Source organism: Dunckerocampus dactyliophorus, chromosome 12 (assembly GCF_027744805.1).
Source record: "Dunckerocampus dactyliophorus isolate RoL2022-P2 chromosome 12, RoL_Ddac_1.1, whole genome shotgun sequence".
Lineage (NCBI taxonomy): Eukaryota > Metazoa > Chordata > Actinopteri > Syngnathiformes > Syngnathidae > Dunckerocampus > Dunckerocampus dactyliophorus.
Window position 1 is genome coordinate 11,628,180 of NC_072830.1, and position 22,078 is coordinate 11,650,257.

General features: G+C 43.0%; 1 protein-coding gene across 8 annotated transcripts in view; it reads left to right on the forward strand.

Annotated features, from left to right (window-relative positions):
• LOC129191217 (kinase suppressor of Ras 1-like) overlaps nucleotides 1-21,743 on the forward strand; it is an 82,440-nt gene extending 60,697 nt beyond the window's left edge. For 5 of the 8 annotated variants that reach the window (XM_054794360.1, XM_054794362.1, XM_054794364.1 and 2 more), the window contains exons 13-18: nucleotides 1,424-1,620; nucleotides 8,922-9,018; nucleotides 9,111-9,244; nucleotides 9,326-9,457; nucleotides 11,983-12,118; nucleotides 17,284-21,743. In XM_054794360.1, coding sequence (XP_054650335.1) covers nucleotides 1,424-1,620; nucleotides 8,922-9,018; nucleotides 9,111-9,244; nucleotides 9,326-9,457; nucleotides 11,983-12,118; nucleotides 17,284-17,406 — 819 coding nt within the window. In that variant the 3' untranslated portion in view covers nucleotides 17,407-21,743. The other 3 variants (XM_054794361.1, XM_054794367.1, XM_054794368.1) reach the window with 2 other exon arrangements.
• Nucleotides 21,744-22,078: the final 335 nt, after the last annotated feature.

The window sequence follows — 22,078 nt, forward strand, 5'->3', positions numbered from 1 at the left end:
ATTTAAATTAAAAAAAAAAAAACTGAAATAGGTTTTTTTTTATCACCTGATCAAAAGTTTAAGACCATTGCTCAAAAAATAACAAAAAACTCTCCAAACCAGAACAAAAAATGTTCTCAGTAGGACTCAGTAATGAGTAGCTCCACCATTCTTGTTAATCACTTCAAAAATTGGTTTGGGCATGCTTGATGCGAGTGTTTCCAGGAAGCTAGTGGGAACATTGCTCCAAGTGGTGAAGATGGCTTCAGGAAGGGAACTGGAACTGATGGCCATTTTTATAAACTTCCCTTGCCATTCATCCCCAAATGTTCTCTCGGGGATTTAAATGAGGGGAACATGCAGGATGGTCCAAAAGAGTGATGTTATTCTCTCTGAAGAAGTCCTTCGTCAAGCGAGCATTGTGAACTGCAGCTTGTCCTGTTGAAAATCCCAGCCGTTACCACACAGACGAGGGCCCTCAGTCATGAAGGATGCTTGCTGCAACATCTGCAGACCACTGAATGAAAAAGCACCTCAGATCACGATGGAACCCCCTCCAATGTGCTGGGTTTTCTCATCAGAGAATTATAATAATGGAAGAATTTTTCCACCTTTCAATGTCCCATGTTTGATGCTCCCTGGCAAAGTCTAAACGGGCAGTTTTGTGGCGTTGGATGAGACGAGGTCTTTGAATTAGTTTTTTGTTTTTTAAACCCTTTTCCCGCAGATGCCATCTGATGGCGCTGCAGTCGGCACCAGTAAGGGCCTTAATTTGGGTCGAAGACTGCCCTGTGTCTTGATGGACAGCCAACTGGATCCTCCGGCTCAGCGCAGATATCATTTTTTGGTGTCTGCCACTTGACTTTTTTTTTCCATAATGCTTAGGATCTTTCAAAAAATGTCGAATAATTGTCTTACTGCGCCCAACCTCAGCAGCAATGGCACGCTGCGAGAGGCCTTGCTTTTGCAGCTTGACAATCCGACCACGTTCAAAAAGAGACAGTTTCTTAGCTTTAGCCATCAGGAGGGCATGACAGTGTGAATGCCTGATAGAAAATGAACATTTTGAACAGATTTTGGCTTTTATAGCCTGTGGTCTTTTTGATCAGGTGATAAAAAGCCTATTTTCAATTTTTTTTTTGTTTAAATTACAAGCTCCACATTTTTTTTTGTCTCACTCCCCCTTCTTGTTTTTGCATATTGTATCTCTACTTAAAACCTCATTAAGATCAAAATGTGCAAAATGCAAATTCGAGCAATTTTTCAGCTGGTCTTAAGCTTTTGATCAGGAGTGTATTACAATTTGATTCTGTTCTTGGTAGAGGTAATAATTATAACAAACATCTGTAACACCACATTGCCAATCATCTTTGGAAAAGGAGGTTGTGGTTTGTGGACACAGATATGTTTGGGTGTAAAAACATGAGTGGCTTTTGTACTCCAGGGTCGCTGGGGGAAGGTGTACAGGGGTCGCTGGCATGGTGAGGTGGCCATTCGTCTTGTGGAGATTGACGGCAATAACCAGGAGCACCTAAAGCTTTTTAAGAAGGAGGTGATGAACTACAGGCAGACCAGACATGAAAATGTCATCCTATTCATGGGTGCTTGCATGGCCCCGCCCCACCTTGCCATTGTCACCAGGTAGAGTGCAATGATAACTTCTTTCAATTAAAAAAACACATGCACTTGGAAGTCACACTTGTGATTAGGGATGCTCTGATCCATCGATCAATATCGGACGATTTCCGTGAAAAATCATGTGATCAGCATATGGCGATGCATGCCTTTCAATTTCGATCACAAAAGCCGACCACCTGTGGCTCGTACTATTGCAGTCTGCAGCAACCCCTGCGTGTGTGGAGTGTCTTGTCCTAAAGTCCTCCGCTCACTTTCCTTCACACTGCGGACGCGTGCCAAAACAAAAACAAACATGTCTGCCACGTGGAACTTCCCTTCCAACATATGCCACGAAAACTATCTGGCGTGAGTCGCATGTTAAAAAGCTTTAATTTAATATGGCATTTGAAGAACAAACCCTTGACAGATGAGTTTTTGAGTCGCTAACAAAGTCTAAACGCTGGACAACACTTGCTCGTATATGCCTCACAGTCAGGAGGCTGAACAAATAACCCGAAAAATAATTGAATACATCAGACAAGATGAGCAGCCTTTCTCAGCGGTGGAAGACACCGGGTTCGCCGACTGCTCACTTGGAGCCCACCTTTGTGCTACTGGAAGTCCTGCTAGAGCTCCACCAATATACTCAATCGCCCATCCAAAGTTTCCTTGAAGAAGGTTAAACACGCTGTGGTTCTCTTTAGAGCCGATTTGTTCATGAAAAATTAGCATGAAGAGATTTGACCTATTTTGACCTAATTTGTCAATGGGTCTTTATTTTTATAATATAACATTATATTATAACATATTATATTATATTAGAACATAGTTTTGTAGCTGTTCATTGAGGTTAAAATAAATCCATTTAAATAATAAACATTCAATATCGTGTTTTTTTACATTGGTAATTAATTTTTCACAATACACATAATTTGGTAATAAATTCATTTAAGACAACAAAAAAAAATCTGAGGATCTGCTTGGGAAACTAAAAAACTAAAAAGAGGCAAAGACAAAAAAGAGAAAAGGAGAAGTGACATCAAATTTGATGTAAAGGGATATAAATTTTGGAAATATGGGCCATTATTTTATTTAAAAAATAATATACAGTTAGAAATACCCCAGTTTATGAATGTTTAATGCGAGCAGCGATTTGTCCCGCTTTGTTTGATCGTCGTTGAATGCAATGTTGCCCCAAACTGCACAGATAGACTATTATACGATATTTTTCACTTTTTTCTTTCACCTCATATTTGCTCCCAAATGCTGTTACTATGTGGGAATGCATAAAGGTGAGATTTGTTGACCTTATTAAGTGCTAATGTGCATATTTGTGGTACACAACCTCTCTGAAAAACAGGCCTGTTCTAGTGGATGGTGGGTCTACATTCATTTTGTGCTTTTAATTGCTGTCGTGGTTTTACGCAAGACATAATAAATTAAATAAATTAAATGGCTATAATGTACGTATGTTTTACTGATGCGTTGAAAGTCTTTCCCGGTGACTAGCTAGTGCACTGCTAATTAGGATTGGGGGAAATAATCGATTCTTGGATGCATTGCAATGCAGACATTGATTATTAATCGATTCAGAAATGTCAATAATCAATGCTGAAGGAACAAAAGAAAATGAAACAAAAAGGCAGAAAGCGTAAGTGCCGTCCGGACAGTTTATGGTGGTACACCTGTGTAAGACACAACCATCTAGCAGGTGATAACTAACTTTTATTGCAAAGGATTTGTGGCCGTATTCGGGTGTTGAAAAGCAGGGCTTTTGTGCTTTGTTGCGCACTTTGGAACCCAGATACAGTTCCACTCTCCCATTGCAACGTTATTTCACTGACACTGCAATTGTGAATAAGGGCATCCGAGTTTTTTTGGTTATTCATAATATACTGACATCTGCAAGCATTATTCTTGTATGAGACCCACTGGCACAGAAATGTATATTTTGTTTGAAAGCCGTTTTTGACTTTGCTAAACAGCAAAATATTATTTTGTCAGAGATTCTATGGTCAGGATTATTGTTTGAATTCAGAAGTCTATTATTTATTTTTCAATAACGACTGATTTTTTTATGTTGGTTTCTCAGAATATGCTGAAGTTAATTTTATACATGCTGCTACTGGTGCACCAACATTTCAATTATCAAAAGATAATGGAAGTAAATTCATGTTTCATGTTTATTTTAATTGTGGGTCATTACAAATATGCTGTGTTTTAGTAGTACACAGTGATTAAAATATTATAGAAAAAAATAATGCATGAAAAAATGGACTATCACAAAAAAAGATGCATCGAGATGCATCGATAATCATTTTATCATTGCATCATAGGCCTCGGTATCGTAATCGCATCGAATCGTGAAGTGGCCGGAGATTCCCACCCCTACTGCTAATGCTATTTACAGCCATTCTCTTCATCAGCAACTGTTACTTTGATACAAGCCCCCAAATAACTGTCTTTGGCTATGCCTGCCTGTAAATAGCAGGCCGTAACCTGAATTTTAGCTCGTAGTTCAAAGTAAAAAATGCCAGCCGTGCTCCAGTGACTTCTCGCTTCTCTCTGGCAAGCCACGTAATCCGTGATAACTAAAATCACAGCAACAGTAGATACAAATAACTTTGGTCTTGTTGCAAGAGCCATCCGCTAGGGCTTTGAATCTAAACTTACCAATCAAAATACCCTTTTCTTTGGCCATTTCTGCTCAATATTTTTTCCCGCTTTTGGGTCCACAGTCACTGCTGCTTCCTCAAACTACGTTGTGGGCCAAGGGTCAAACAGGACCTGCAGATATTAATCGCGCCTCAAAAAGAAACAGTGCTGTGAAAGGAAATTTTATGTTTGACAGTCCTTGTAACTACCTTGTAACTGGCAGTCAGGGGACTTTGGAATTGTCCTAACTTTTCCCCTTTATACGTCACCCCTGGCCAATAGCAAAAATGTATAATTGATCCATGTGATCGGTATCAGAATCGGAGGATTTCGCTGATGGATGATTGGTATCAAAATCGGCAGCGTAAAACCCTGATCAGAGCATCCCTACTTGTGATCAGACATTTACATGCACTCATGTATCTCATTCTGAATCCTCTGTTTTAAGCACTTTTTCTTTGTGGTGGAATTTTTGGACAATGTTCACTTATTTTTAAAAACAAGAATTTGGTAGTCAAATCTGAATTTATTTTTGATTTAAAAAAATGTACAAAAGGTCAATATATATACTGTATATTATATATATAAACTTGCCAAAACGGTCAAAAGTTTTAGAACACTTCATTTTCTCTGGAGGAAAAACCTACATTTTTAAGGGTTAAGATTGTCTCTCTTCCATTCCAATTCCCTTTTTCTTGTCATATTTGTAGCAACAAATTACTTTCTCCAGTACAATGATGTTCAACTGATGCTCAACTGAGTCCTACAGTGTGTTCCGAACGCTGTTTTTATGAAGACAGAGGAGGTAGTAAGTACTCCAGAACTTGGAACACCTGTAGGCTTGATCAACCTGCATTTCTGCAGAACAGCTTTAAATTGTTGACCCATCTTGTGGTCCCTGCAACAGGCCATCCATCCACCTATTCATCTATTCATCTTTTTCCGCTTATCCGAGGTCGGGTCACGGGGGCAGCAGGCGAACCGAAGCAGGGAACCCAGAGCTCCCTCTCCCCAGCTACTTCATCCAGCTCCTCCCAGCGTTCCCCGCCCATAGTCTCGACAACGTTTTCCTGGGTCTTCCCCGAGACCTCCCACCTCCCACTTGGACGTGCCCTGAATGTGCCCTGGGAGGCGTCCGGGAGGCATCCTGACCAGATGCCAGATGCCCAAACCACCTCATCTGGCTCCTCTCAATGCAGGAGAAGCAGTTCTACTCCGAGCTTCTCCTGGATGACAGTGCTTCTCACATTATCTCTAAGGGACAGCCTAGCCACCCCAGGGAGAAAACTCATTTCGGCTGCTTGTACCCGCGATCTTGTCCTTTTGGTCACTACCCAAAGCTCATGTCCATAGGTGAGGGTAGGAACGTAGATCGACCGGTATATTGAGAGCTTTGCTTTCGGTTCAACTCCCGCTTCCACACAACGGACCAAGGCAGTGACCGCATCACTACAGACGGTGCACCAATCCGCCTGTCGATCTCGCGTTCCATCCTTCCCCCTTGTGAACAAGACCCTGAGGTACTCTAACACCTCCACTTGGGGCAGGATCTCATGCTCGACCCGCAGATGGCTCTCCACCCTTTTCCAAGCGAGAACCATGGACTTGGAGTTGAAGGTCATGTCTCGGTGAAGCCAGCAGGACCACATCATCTGCAAAAAGCAGAGACACAATCCTGCAGCCATCATACAGGATCCCCTCAACGCCCTGGCTGCACCTAGAAATTCTGTCCATGAAAGTGATCAACAGAATCGGTGACAAAGGGCAGCCCTGGCGGAGTCCAACCCTCACTGGACACGGGTCCAACTTATTCCCGGCAATGCGAACCAAACTCTGACACCAGTCATACAGGGAACGATCCCTCTGAATTAGGTGGTCCGGTACTCTGTATTCCTGGAGTACTCCCCACAGAACGCCTTACGGCCACAGCTCCGATCAGCCGACTCGACAACTGAGGAACAGAACATGGCCCACTCTGACTGAATGTCTGCCAGTCGAAGCTCTCCTGGAGGTGGGAGTTGAAACTCCTTGTGACAGGGGGCTCTGCCAGACGTTCCCAGCAGCCCCTATAATACGTTTGGGCCTGCCAGGTCTGACCGGTATCATCCCTGACCATTTGAGCCAACTCACCACCAGGTGGTGATCGGTTGACAGCTCTGCCCCTCTCTTCACCCGAATGTCCAAAACATGTGGCCGCAGGTCCGACGACACGACCACAAAGTCGATCATCGAACTGTGGCCCAGGGTGTCCTGGTGCCAGGTGCACATATGAACACATTTATGCTTGAACATGGTGTTCATTATAGACATTCTGTGACGAGCACAGAAGTCCAAAAACAAAACACTGCTCGGGTTCAGCTCAGGGGGACCGTTCCTCCCAATCACACCTCTCCAGGTCTCACTGTCACTGTCAACATGAGCGTTGAAGTCCCCCAGCAGAACAAGGGAATCCCTAGAGGGAGCACTCACCTGTACTGGGGGGGGGGTTCCAGCTAAGTTTTTCCAGAAAGATTATTACATCGCTGTTTGACGTGTGTGGTAAAAGGCAGTGCACTAGCATGAATTAACTTGAGACAAATGTGCACATTAGCACTCAATAAGTAATCAAAACTTACCTTTATGCATTCCCACATAGTATCAGCATTTGACACCAAATATGAGATGAAACAAAAATGCTAAAAATACAGTAGTAGTCTATCTGTGCGGCATGAGATAAAGTTAGCACACGCACAATGGACATGCATCAAGTGAGACAGATGTAACAGAGAGAATCCAGCCACTTTTCAAAATAAAACAAAAAAAATGAAATCATGTAAATTACTTTTTCTTTCTGTCCGGTACCGGGCTGTGGGTCATTTGGTACCGGGCCGCGGCCTGGGGGTTGGGAACCCCTGCTCTAAGGACTCCAAAAAGGGCCGGTATTCTGAACTGTTGTTTGGCGCATAAGCACAAACAGTCAGTACCCGTCTCCCCACCCACCAATGGACCACCAATGGACCTACCATCTCGTTCAACGGGTTAAACTCTAACGTACGGGCCCTGAGCTGGGGGGCAAAAAGAATTGCCACCCCTGCCCGTTGCCTCTCACTGCTGGCAACGCCAGAGTGGAATAAAGACCAACCCCTCTCAAGAGGACTGGTTCCAGAGCCCTTGCTGTGCGTTGATGTGAGTCCAACTATATCTAGCCGGAACTTCTCCACCTCACGCACCAGCTCAGGCTTCTTCCCCATCAGAGAGGTGACATTCCACGTTCCAGAGCTAGCTTCTGCAACCGAGGATTGGACCGCCAAGGCTCCCGCCTTCGACCGCCACCCAGCTCACTTTGCACCCGGACCCCTTTGGCCCCTCCCACGAGTGGTGAGCTCATGGGAGGGGGGACATGGGAGGCTGTGCCCAGCCGGACCCCATGGGTGCAGGCCCGGCCACCAGACGCTCGCCATCGTTCCCCACCTCCATGCCTGGCTCCAGAGGGGGGGGGTGAGGGGAATGTTGGTCCAAAGTTGTGTCTCGTCATTGGGGTCTGTTGAGCCACTCTTCGTCTGGTCCCTCCTCTGGGACTTGTTTGTCATGGGTGACCCTACCAGGTGTGTAAACCCCCCCGACAACTTAGCTCTTAGGATCATTGGGACATGCAAACTCCTTCACCACGATACGGTGGTGGCTCAGGAAGGAGCCTGAAACAGGCCTCTTTGTAGAATTCTGAAATATACATTATTCAGTTTTGGGTAACCTCACCTTTTTTTTAACCTCTGGCACTTTACCACTTATCTTTGTACAATTTCAAGCTATTCATTGGTCTTGAACAACTTGAATTTCAATAAATAAACTGAAAAATTGGGGTGTTCTAAAACCTTTGACCAGTAGTGTGTATATAAAATCTAACCGGTGAACTTTGAAGCTTCTATACCACATACTAATGTGTATTTCACATTCACAGTTTCAGAGTTCACAGCTAATAAGAGTAGTTGATATAATGAAATAATTCACACTTCAATTCAATATGGCAATAAAGATAATTCCATAATTCCATAATTCCTCGATAGTTGTGTACATAACCTGAGTACCGGTAATGTCAGTCAAAATAGCTACGTAGCGTTCATTAGACACACAGTTCATGTATTACGTCCAGGTACCATTTGCTAACAAATGTTCATTGTAGTCTTAGACCTTTGTTTTTTGGAAAAGAGAACAAACTTCAGTATCACTAGGACACTGTGAACAGCAAGCGGCAACACAACGTTTTGGCATGACAAGTATTTTTATGAAAAATATACCAAACCAAGTCGACTAGCTAGCGTTTGTTTGCAATCCTGCTCCTTCACCGACCTCACTTGGGAGATGCCCCCTTCTGACGAGCTCCGACCAAAATGGCAGCTTGGGACATACAAAAATGTAATTTTTACTAATTTAACGTTCACTTTAAAAAAAACACAAACAACGTACAACATAATTACAAGCAACATAGAACATATTTAAACAAAGTTGAAAAATCATGTCAATGACCCTTTAATGTCAGCTTACTAATGTCATCTGACATTATGAGATGACCCACGCGATCGACCGGTAGCTCGCGATCGACATAATGGCCACCCCTGATTTAGAGTATGTTCTGCTGTGTGTGAAAAAAACATATTCAGTGATGATGCAGCATACCTTTTATGTTTCTGCAGTTTCTGTAAAGGTGTGACTTTATACTCTTTGGTAAGAGAAAGGGGTCATTTGTTGGACATCAATAACACCAGACAAATTGCACAAGAGATTGTGAAGGTAAGAACCATCAAGCTTCAGAATGGTTCTTTGGAGGAAACTGTTAATTATAATTTGTATACTCATACCGTATATTTATATTTTTTCCACAGGGCATGGGCTACCTGCATGCCAAAGGCATAATTCACAAAGACCTGAAGTCAAAGAATGTGTTCTATGACTCAAACAGGGTGGTTCTAACAGATTTTGGTCTATTTGGGATGTCCGGTGTCGTACAAGAATGCAGGTAAGAATGAAAACGATATTAACCAATGAATGTGTGCCTATGTAATTGTCTGTATTTATTCTTGTATGTTTGTATGATTAGAGTAAAGAATGTGCTAAGGATTCCTCAAGGCTGGATCCACTATCTCTCGCCAGAGATTGTTCGCAAAATGAGCCCAGAGATTGAAGAAGACCAGCTGCCATTCTCCAAAGCCGCTGATGTTTACGCTTTTGGGTATTGTTGTTAATTTGACACAAAATTTGTTGAAAAAAATGATGTCAATCAACAAAAGTATCCAGCACATTTTACAAATGCATTTGGTCATGGGCCTGAAAGCAAAGTATAAAATCCCAAGTATCTCGTCTTGGGAACAGCAAAGGCATGTGCATCACCATCACTGTGGCCATACCATATGTACAGTTGCACTCAACCCCCATTGTAAATCACATCTATTTTCAATGTCCAATGGAAGGCCAGTTTAAAGTAAAAACTTGAAGACCTTTTTTGCATATGATGTGGGCCATGATCGTCAACTTTCATGATCTTCAACTTTAGCGGCTGGAATGAAAATCAGCATCCCTAAGTCCAAGTCCATGGTTCTCGCTCAGAAAAGTATGGAGTGCCATCTGGGTGGGGATGAGGTCCTGCCACAAGTGGAAGAGTTTTACCTCGGAGTCTTGTTCACTAGTGAGGGAAAGATCGAACGCGAGATCAACATGCGGATTGGTGGGGCATCTGCAGTGATGCGGACTCAGCATCGGTCCGTTGTGGTGAAGAGGGAGCTGAGCCAAAAGGCAAGGCTCTCAATTTACCGGCCCATTTACGTTCCTACCCTCACCTATTGTCATGAACTTTCGGTAGTGACCGACAGGACAAGATCACAGGTACAAGCGGCCGAAATGAGTTTTCTTTGTAGAGTGGCTGGGCTCTCCCTTAGAGAAGCACTGTCATCCGGCAGAAATTTGGAGTAGAACCTCTGCTCCTCCGCACTGAAAGGAGCCATGGTGGCTCTGGCATATGGTCAGGATGCCTCCCAGACGCCTACCTGGGGAGGTGTTCAGGGCACGTCCTTCTGGTAGGAGGCCTCGGGGAAGACCCAGGACAAGTTGGAGACACCAGTCTATCAACTGGCCTGGGAACACCTCGGGATCCGCCGGGAGGAGCTGGACAAAGTAGCCAGGGTGAGGGAAGTCTGGGCTTCTCTGCTTAGGCTGCTGCCCCCGCGACCCAATCTCGGATAAACAAAAGAAGATGGAACAATCAGGACCCGACCCCCCCACCTAAAGGAAATTTTGAACCAAAATGGCTTACCATAAAATTAACTAAACCAATTAATCATGTTTAATATTTCAATTTAATCAAATGGAGAAATGGTTTATGTTTTTTAAGGGTGCAACAGTAGCGGGTACTGGCTTCAAGTCAAATGTCTGAAGGGGTACGCGACTTAAGAAAAAAGTAAAAAGTTTGGGAACCACTGTCTTAGGTGACAAAGGCATAAAAGAGGCACTGGGACACGCAACTTCCACTGCGAAATGTAGCTCACGGAGGAGTTATTGCACTCGACACACTTTAATTTAGAACCTTTGTTTGTTCTTGATTTTTTAAAATTAATATTTTGTCTCTCTGCTACAATAAACTTACCATTAAAAAAATTGTGGACTGTAAGAAGATAAAAGAATAACATAATTATTTGACATGGGTGGCCATTATGTCGATCGCGATCGTGAGCTACCGGTAGATCGCCAAGGTAGTTTGGGTCGATCGCGTAAACGTCACTTTGTAGTTGTCATATGACATCAGTCAGCTGACATTAAGCGCTGATTCGTGCTTGCTCCCCCGCAGCGTTTCAAGCTACACATAAAGATGCAACTTTCGTCTTTATTATTCTGATTATGGATGAAATAACTCTGCAGTAAGATGTCTATATCTATAACAAAAGTTATCTGTTCACTTGTAGCGGCTAGTTACGTAGAAAAAAAAAGTGTATTGTTTCCTGGCTTTGCTTGGCGTCATGAACTCTACTACAGAAATCAGTGTTTTCTACACGTTCCCTTCTTAAACTATTATTTCATGATGAAATTAAAAATGTGCCCATTGGTGAAACCTTTTCAATACAGTATGTTGCCTTGACTTAGGCTGCATTGTCTTTTGCATAATCATTTTAAATTCTTGTATGTATGTAATGTTTGATAGCAAATGCTAACTGGATGTAATCCATGAACTGTGTGCCCTAAGGAACGTTACATAGCTAATTTGACTGACATATTACCATTACTCAGGTTATGTATGCAACTATTTTGGAGTTATGTGTAATTATATTTATTTCCATATTGAAGTGAATTGTGATAGCAGCTACCTTGAATACCTGTAAATTTTGAAAATGTGAATGTGAAATACTAATCATTCATATTTATAATAGAATTTCAGAGTTTACTGGTTACATTTGTATGTTTTATGTTTTATAGAAAGAGATAATTTTGACTTGTACTTGCATGCTGAAAAAGTGTGTGCGCTCCTGATATACGTACATGTACAAGTATAACGTACATAAATACATATATTTTAAAAAAAATAGTAAATATATATACTTTCTATATTTATAGTAGTAGATAGATCTTTGGGTCATTTTAAAAGTAGCGCGCAGGCTAAAAAAGTGTGAGCACCTCTGAACTAAACTAACACTTCCCACAGCAAACATATTTTTAAAACGTGTTTGCAATATTCTTAATCATATTTTATTTAACTTGATGTCTTTTCAGCACAGTCTGGTATGAGCTGCATTTCAGAAACTGGCCAATGACCAACCAGCCTACAGAAGCTCAAATCTGGTTAGTGGGCAGCAGTGAGGGCATCAAGAAGGTGCTGGCAGATGCCACTCTGGGCAAGGAAGTTACGGTGAGTCTGAAACTGGGGGACCGAGCATTGTTTTTATTGTTTAATGAACTTTTAGCTGGAGTTTGCCACTTCATGTGACAGTAGTATCCAAAAAGTATCCAAAGTATCCAAAATATAAAGTTGGCCGACAGGGGCAAATGGACAGCAACATCCAAATACTCCAAACACAGAAGTCATCCAAGAACAAAAACACACAAACATAAACACAAAAACACATACAACGGAAAAATGGCTGCAAATTAAAAATGCTGCATTTACATATACTCTGCAGGATCAAAAACAAATGCAATAGAAAAAGGTCTGACACCCCTAATAGCCCTGATAAATTCTGTTTTGTTTGTGTGTGCCTGGTTTTGGATCTTTTCTGTGTTTGGGGTGTATGGACGTTGCTGCTTTTTTGCCTCTGTCCGACACTGTAAAATAGGCAAAAGTCTTAAGACATACACATTAATCTGCTAAATAATCTATAAGCCATCCATCCATCTATTTTCCTCCACTTATCCGGGTCGCGGGGGCAGCAGTCTTAGTAGGGAAGCCCAGACTTCCTGGTGCCCGGCCACCTCCTCCAGCTCCACCGGGAAGACACGAAGGTGTTCCCAGGCCAGCTGTGAGACATGTTACCAGGCCAGACATGTGTGACATAGTCGTCTCCCAACCTGAAAGGTTGTGGGTTCGTCCACCATCCTCCTGTGATTGTGTCGATGTGTCCTTGGGCAAACACTAACCCCCCAGCTGCATCATCAGTAGGTAAATATGCTAGCAAAGTCAAAGCGCTTTGAGTGCCTTGGAGGTGGAAAAGCACGATACAAGTGAAAGACCATTTACCATAATCCCACCAGCGTGTCCTAGGTCTGCCCCTGGCTGGGCATGCCCGGAACACCTCACCAGGGAGGCGTCCAGGAGGCATCCGGACTAGATGCCCAAGCCACCTCAACTGGCTCCTCTCGATGTGAAGGCGCAGCAGCTCTACTCTGAGACCCTCCCGGATGTCCAGCCACACTACGAAAGAAACTCATTTCACCCGCTTGTATCCGCAATCTCGTTCTTTCGGTCACGACTCAAAGCTCATGAACATAGGTGAGGGTCGGAACATAGATCGAACGGTAAATTGAGAGCTTTGCCTTCCAGCTCAGCTCTCTCTTCACCACGAATGTCCGGTACAGCGACCGCATTACTGCAAATGCTGCGCCGATCGACCTCACGCTCCAACCTTCCCTCACTCGTGAACAAGACCCCGAGATACTTGAACAACTCCACCTGGGGCAGGACCTCATTCCCAACCCAGAGGGAGCAATCCAATTTTTCGACTGAGAATCATGGCCTCTGATTTGGAGGTGCTGAGTCTCATCCCAGAGGCTTCACACTCAGATGCTAACCACCCCAGTAAACGCTGAAGGTCACAGCCCGATGAGGCTATAAGGACCACATCGGACCACAAATAGCAGAGACAAGATCTTAAGGCCCCCAAACTTGACTCCCTTGTCTGCGCCTACAAATTGTGAACGACTCGGTGACAAAGGGCAGCCTTGGTGGAGGCCAAGGTTCACCGGAAACAGGCACGACTTACTGCTTGCAATGCAAACCAGGCTCCTGCTCAGGTTGTACAAGGACCGAATGGAACGTAGTAGCGTGCCACCAATCCCATACTCCCCCCCACAGGACACCGCGAAGGAAACGGTTGAATGCCTTTTCCAAGTCCACAAAGCATATGTAGACCGGTTGGGAAAACTCCCATGTACCCTCCAAGACCCTCTCAAAGGTGTAGAGCTGGTCCAGTGTTCCGCGACCGTGACGAAAACCACACTGCACTTCCTGTAGCCGAGGTTCGACTAGCAGTCATACCCTTCTCTCCAGCACCCTGGAATAGACTTTCCCAGCTAGGCTGAGAAGGTTATAGTTAGAACACACCCTCCGGTCACCCTTCTTGAAAAGGGGGACCACCACTCCGGTCTGCCAATCCAGATCTACTGTTCCCGACTTCCACCCAATGTTGAAGAGACGTGTCAGCCAAGACAGTCACTCAACGCCCAGAGCCTTGAGGAATTCAGGGCAAAACTCGTCCACCCCTGGAGCGTTGCCTCTGGGGAGCGTTTTGACAACCCCAGATACCTCTGCCACGGTGATGGAACTGTTTATGTTCGTGTCCTCTGACTCTGCTTCCTCTACGGAAGGTATGTCAGTGGGATTGAGATTGAGTGGGGAGGACGAGAACGAGGATATCGAGTCTGAATGGGCCGTATTTCGTGCCTCCATTGCTGAGGTAAGCAATCGGAGCTGCGGCCGCAAGGTGGTCGGTGCCATTTGCAACAGCAAGCCCCGTACCAAATGGTGGACACCAAATGTCAGGGCTGCCGTCAAACTGAAGGAGTCCTATCGAGCATGGATGGCTTGTGGGACTCCTGAAGCAGCTAACAGGTACCGGCAGGCTAGGTGGCACGCGGCTTCGCCGATGGTCGAGGCAAAAACTCGGGTGTGGGCGGAGCTCGGTGAGGCCATGGAGCACAACTTTAGGTTGACCTCAAAGAGGTAATCTATAATCTGCTGTTGAGTTTATGTTTTTGGGTTACAGGTGGACTGAAGTGTCTTGTAAAGTGTCTTGTTAATGTTATTACTGTGTATATCATAATTATATATAATAAAGATGCACAATATCTTTTTTCAAACCAATACCAATAACTTTGTGCTTCTCAAGACCGATATGGTACCGATAACCGATTTAACTATAGTTTGTGCACACCTGGAGGTAAGAAGGACTGGAACAAATTTGGGTTTGACCAACTGTATACCTGTTGAGTTGTCCGAATCAAATATCATGACATTACTACTACCACATCACTACTATCAGGGGAACCAGAATATAGAGCGGAGGGAGTCACCTGCTGTGGCCCAGCAAAGTGCACTGTATTCGGACACACACTCCGAGCAGCAGGTGTGACGCCACGAAGGTCTCTAGCAAACCTTTTGCAAAATGCGCATTGCTGGAATTTCTGGTGGCCGATAAGCATTTTGTGTGCTTATCAGGTTTTTTTTCCCCTCATTGCAGAGCATTTGTTACAACTATCACGCAAAATGTCTTCCTCGGAAAGTTTGTTTAGATGTGAGGTCAGGGGACGTTACGACAGGCCGTTAACATCACAGGCAGGAGAGAAAAGGAGCATTTGATTTGTTAACCTGCACAGTACCGGTAATGATGACCTCAATGGAGCATTTTCAGTTATCTGCACTACTTTTAATGTTATGGAATTTGTCGGTATGATGTCATAATTCGAAAATTATCAGACCGATAATTATTGTGAACCCCAATATATAATCATATTTTGATGAATGGTTGAAATGTTTTAGTGTAGGGGTGCAACGATTCCTTGAATAATTCGAGTACGTCGATTACAAAAAATAATCAAGGATTTTTTTTCTACATTGAGGAATCGCGTACGTCACCCAAGCAAGGAACAAATAAGGAGGTTTGAAGGTGAAGCAAAAATGGTAAAAATAAAGCAAAAGGCACAATGAGAAAAAACTGCAATGTTGACGCCAACAACCAATAATGACCTGTAGGGACAGGTCATTATTGGTTATTGGTTGTACTAGCTACAGGGGTCCCTTCTCTACAAACTAGTACTAGGGCCACACCAAGGAATACCACAAAAAATATCAATACGATGAAAACTTTGACACAGTCAAATCGCCTGGTGGCTGAGTCATCATCCAGCCCGGCCCTCCACAAACCCACCACTCATGGAGGGGACACAGCATATGGGTTCCACTGCAATGTCTGTTGGGCGGTGGTCCAGGTGCCTCAATGGTCTAGTCCTCCTTCACCCAACCTAGTGAGGGAATGCCAAAATGTGAGACTGACAGGCTTATCAGTCCAGCATCTGCAGTCAAGCAGGCGCCGTACCGGACCGTTGTGGTGGGACGGCTGAGCTAGAAGGCAAAGCTGTCAATTTTCCACATGACTGCCATCAAATATGATCACAAGATTTTGGTAGTGACCGAAAGAGCAAGATAGTGGATAGAAGCAGGTTAAATGAGTTTACACCCACATTATGGCTGGACTCACGCTCAGTTTCAGATGCCTCCTCAATGCCTTCCTGGTGAAGTAATCAGGTCATGCCCAACCAGGAGGATACTCTGAATGGACTGGAGGAGGTGGCAGGAGACAGGAAAATATGGGTTACTTTGTTCAGACTGCTAACCGGACAAGCAGAATAAAATTACAACTCTATATTCTACTCTTTTTTTCTGTTAAATATACCTTAAGCGGCGTTTACATGTGCACGCATTTTGAATCTGCATTGTCCTGCAATTTGCTGTGGCAATGTGTGTCATTTATTTATTTATTTATTTATGGCACGCCTGAAAAGCGTGAAGAGTAATTTGTGCACAGTTTGCATAAATTATGCACTTGGCACGCAATTCCTGACCGAAAATTATGCGCTTTGGTACAAAATGACCACGCTCCCACACAACTTATTTACACCTTGTCAAGTACTGTTTACGTGTAGTGCACGACAATAGTACACACGACGTGCATTGCTCCCTCATGGGTATGCATTGTCACCACCACTTCACACATCTGTGAAGCAGTCGTGGCATTATTTGGTCCCGCTGCGTCTTGCTTGATGGGCATCAGCCCTATGGCTTCATTAATTCCTCTATTTGCAAGGCACCTACAAGATGTTGAAGAAGCTCATTCAATAAAGAAAGGTATGTTATATTTTCTCCCAGCTGCAGGTAGAGACTGAGCAAAGAGCAGGAAGGAGGCAATAAACTAAAAGAATATATATACAGACAGTGTGAGAGAGGGAATTGGATTAGTTCTGAACAGAAAACAGAAAATCACATAGGTTGTGCAAACAATGTTCACGTGCAAACTTGTTCACAGAAATTCTGCATGCCACAAATTTGGAATATTTCACCAATTGACACTGACCATTTGACCATTGACACACAAAATTGCGTACCACTGCAGAGACTATGTGTAAACAAGGCTTTATACTTTCGGCTTTTTCCTTTAAAAAAAAAAACAAAAACGCTTTTACAGGAATAAACATTCAGCTTTCATGATAGCCTAATTCTCATGCAAAGAGTCATACCTGTATATTTATAAGCTTTGTGATGATTTGCAACTTTGTCATCATGTTATACATGTGGTGCCACAACAGGAGATCCTTTCTGCTTGCTGGTCCTTTGAAATTGCTGACAGGCCAACCTTCACTGAACTTGCTGAGTTACTGGACAGGCTACCAAAACTGAACCGCCGGCTGTCCCACCCTGGACATTTCTAGAACTTTACTGGGCAACTGGGTATATTCAAGAAGGGAGTATGTAATTGGGGTAAATCAACATATTTTAATGTAAAGAAAGAGGAATTTTGATCAGCTTTTGTAAAGATTTTTTGCAAGAAATGTAATGATGCCGTATTAGCATGTATTACTACATTACTATGTACAGTAAGTGACTTTTTCTCCTGTGACTGCTAAGTTTGTACATTTATGAAGTAAGGTGGACTGGGATTGTCTTTATAATATGAAAATGTTCTGTTATTTGTTATTAGGCCCCATATCACTCCTCTGTCTGTTATTTGAATATTTAACCATCCACTTTCCCTGCTCCTGCTACACATGATCACCATGATCCCCCTTGGAATCCAAATATTTCTCTTTATTTATTCCACTTATTTATTCTTCCTCTTTCTTTGTCTTGGGTTGGGTTATGGGTTATGACCATCATTATGGATGATGCAAAAATATTGTGGCTATAATGCTGTTCTTAGTGCTAAGAATTCTGTTCTGATCTTCAAGGCAAGGCAGAACCTACCACTGTTCAAGGGTTGTGTGCTGTTAATTTGCCTGGTTTGGAATTCTTGCAAACATGACCAAGGATGAAGATATTTTCTGATCAGCAGTAAAGATTAAAGATTCCCTGCTTGAATATGTCATATATTGTTTGTAATAATGTTCTACATTGTTCAATTTGTTGAAGGTGAACGGTAAATTTGCAAAAACTACATTTGTAGTTCATGGCATCAGTTGAGCCTCATTTCCGGGTGTGACATCATCGGGGTGACACCTCTCAGCTAAAGCAGAGTAATTAATGCTTCTTGAGGTAGATCATCAACTTGGTTCAGTATATTTTCATCAAAATAGTAGTTATGCCAAATGTGTTGCTGCTGGATGTTTATAGTATCCGAGTGATAATGTAAGTTTGTTTTCTTTTCCAAAAGACGGAGGTTTAAGACAACAATTGACGAAGCAAGCAGAATAGCATCCTTTTTCAAAATGTGTTTATATCGTACTTTCAAGCAAAATGCTTTTGGAAAGATGTTCCTTCATAGCAGTCGTTAGTGAAATGATCACTGCAAAGGACGGATCTCGAGGCGGCCATCCATCTGCCTCTCGTTCTCTGCGCTTCGTTCATTGTTGTCTTAAATCTTCGTCTTTTGGAAAAGAAAATAAACTTACAGTATCACTTGGATAACTGTGAACATTCAGGAGCAACCCAACGTTTTGGCGTGACTACTATCCATCCATCTTCTATGCTGCTTATCCTATTAGGGTTGCGGGTATGATGGAGCCTTTTGTGAAGTTACTGCTAGCTTTCAAGAAATCAAACAATGTAGAACATAATTACAAGCAATGTATAACATATTCAAGCAAAGTTGATGAATCATGTCTGGGACCCTTTAAGGCAGAGGTGGGCAAATTACGGCCCGGGGGCCACATGCGGCCCGCCAGTTGCTTCCAAAGTAATTAAATAACATACAAGCTGGCAACATGACTTGCTAGTAATCAGCCAATCTGAGACAACCTTTTGATGGTTTAAGTAGCTTTTCACTCGCAGCGATCCAGACAACTACCTTACCCATGGTGCCAAACAAACACAAGTAAAAAAAATAAGTGTCACACAACTTAACCTACCCACTGCACTGTCTGGGAAGTAAAAAAGGAGGGAATTTTAATCGTCTCTCTCTTTAATCGTCAACGTTTTAGGGTTCATAGTTCATATTGTATATCACATCTTTTATTCATGTACATACCTGGTGTCTTATTCAGTAAAAAAAAACAGTAAAATTTATTATGTTATTTGATAAGGTTTGATATTTAAAGTGCGCCTGAAAAAGGGGACACAAACACATACATATAGTAGATTGTATGACACTATAATTCCAGGTGGACTGTGATAATTATAAGCGTAAAATAGAGTGCATGTATCAAATATATAGTCTGGCCCCCCGATGCGGCCCGCGAGTCAAAAAGTTTGCCCACCCCAGCTTTAAGGCTTCAAACAACTTCAATCATGCTGCAGCTGGGAAGCGGATCCAGGTTATAGCATGCCTGTGTGGGTGACACTGGGGGCAAGGTCTTGCCCAAAGGCACGACAGCAGTGACTTGGATAAGGAAAGTCATTCAGGTCAAAATGGGAGTGCGTCAGTTGGAGAAGGCAGGTGCGCAAGTGTAATCCACCTAGTTCAAGCAGCCCCGTGTTCCGCCTGGGCTCGAACCAAGGTCTGCAGACTGAAAGTTGATTAAAAGCTAAAAGCCCAAGCTGTCAACCCGATGACCAGTGCGACTCTTGAGGGAAAAGTTCACTTTTTTTTTAAATTTTGCCCATCTCTCCACAATCCTTATGTGAACATGAACGCACGTCTTTCTCTTTTCTGTGCATTCTAAAGATATAAAACCAGCTAAAAAAAGGGGCAGCTAATTAATGTATGTAAAGAGACACACCTATTCCGCCTACAAAGCCGGCTATTAAAACACCTCCAAAAACCTCCAACAAGGTTTTATGGTTTTATATTAATCCTGTGACCATGAAGTAACAGGTACATTCATGATAACATGTACTGTAATACTTGCCGCATTTTGGTCATTTTAAGCAGTAACGGAACTTCCTTCCTGGGTGCATTGATTTTACATAGCAACATAGAAAGGAATGCTAGTCCTAGCTTTAACTTTTCCAAACTAAAAAATACAGCAGCAGTGGCGGAACATGTAGCGTTACCTTTCGCTAGTGGTCTGAGGCATTGTGAGTGAGTGGATGGTGAAGCTAGTCGCTAGCCGGCTAGTAGCTAACCGGTGTGGTGTGGCAAGGTGTCACTACACAAGGAAAGTAGTTCTTGGGCGCAACAATCTTAATAACAATAATGAAAATAACAGCTTGATTAATATGCAAGTTGCATTATGTAAATGGAGCATCGTTGGTGCTTTTTGGAGGTGCGTCCCACTACATGCATTCTTAGCTGTCTCTTTTTATCCAATTTTCTTTTTATAGTCTTGCCGATCAGATCCTTTATTTGTTTTTTTTATAATAAGATTGTGTTCCAAACATGAATTTGTGGACCTGAATATGGTTATGAAAATAGCTTCAAAGCATTAAAAATAATGCAACTAAAGTATTGTTGAATTAACTTTTGACCAAAATATTGTCTGGCTTTTGTAACAAACCTCAGGTCCCTAATCCAATAATAGATCCATCCTATAAAATAATAGAATAAAGGATAAAATTGGAAAAAATAGGCGTGCAAAATACTTTTATAGATTGTTGATTGGTTGATGGTTTTAGATCAATTTGTGGTGGTTTAAAATGAATGAATCTTTTTTTTAACATACTCGCTTCAGCGTAAAAATTTATTGACGATCCCTAGTATAAACAACCAGTGGTTAGAGCAGCAATTCTCGTGCGAGCAGTTGCAGAGCCAGAGATTTTTCATTGGAGTGGCCAAGGTGAGACCATTTCTCTGACAATAAGTTGATACCTGAAATGTCTAAATGTCCAGTGGGGTGACCACGGCCACCATTGGCCACCACATAGCTCCGCCACTGCATGCGAGCCCCCCCGCACAATGTCACAGCAGTCCAGGCACAGTGAGGCGGAACTAACCGCTGTAGCTATGGAACCGAATATCCAACCTCCAATGTGAAACTAACTTCACCACGGTACACTGTGGACATGGCTGCATGGTGGTGTTGTGGTTTCTTCTTGCGGGTGGTGGGAGTCAAGTGGCAACCAGCGTTGAGGTGCATCACTGCACCTGCCATGTTGGAGTGTGGCTCAGAGTTACGAACGTGATATGGCAACCCGATCGGACCAATCTCATGGCGGAAGCCGACATTATCCGATGTTCAAAATACAGCGGCTCGGCAGCCGATCCCGATCCTGAAGATCAGATCAGGACATCACTATTTAGAACAGACAGAAAAGAGAAATACATGTGTTCATGTCTCACATAAGGATTGTGAATGATGGGCAAAACTAAAAAAAGTGCCCATCTCCTTTAAGGTGTCATTTAGTGAGGTTTACCAACATACATTCACACAGCTGCACTAGCTGGCATTTGTTACACAAGGGAATATCGTTTGTGCTTGAACTGCTGTGTTTGTCAAAGACAAAATAATAAAGCCTGCATGTTGCAAGAGCCACCCACGTTGTCTTACTTCCATGTTGTTGAAGTCGCCAGACCAAGAGCAGTGCATGTCAGACATAATGAGCCAATTTACAACATAGTGTTGCATTGTTTCTAGAGATGGACGATATCTTTTTTTTTTTCCAAACCAATACCGATAATTTTTTGCTTCTCAAGAGTGATATGATACAAATAACCGGTAACTTTTTTATGTCTACTTTTATCATTTACTGTAGTTTGTGGACACGCGGAGGTAAGAAGGACTCAAAACAAAGATATGAAGATTTGACCAACTGTACCTGTTGATTTGTCCTAATCAAATATCATGACATTACTACTACCACATCACTACTATCAGGAGAACCAGAGTATAGAGTGGAGGATGCCACCTGCGGTGGCCAAGCAAGGTGCACTGTATTCGGGCACACGGTCCAAGCAGAAGGTGTGCCACCCCGGAGGTCTCTGGCAAATGTTTACAAATGAGCTCAGGTACGACAGGCGTTTAACATCACAAGCAGGAAAAAGTGAACGCTTGATTTGCTCACCAGCACAGT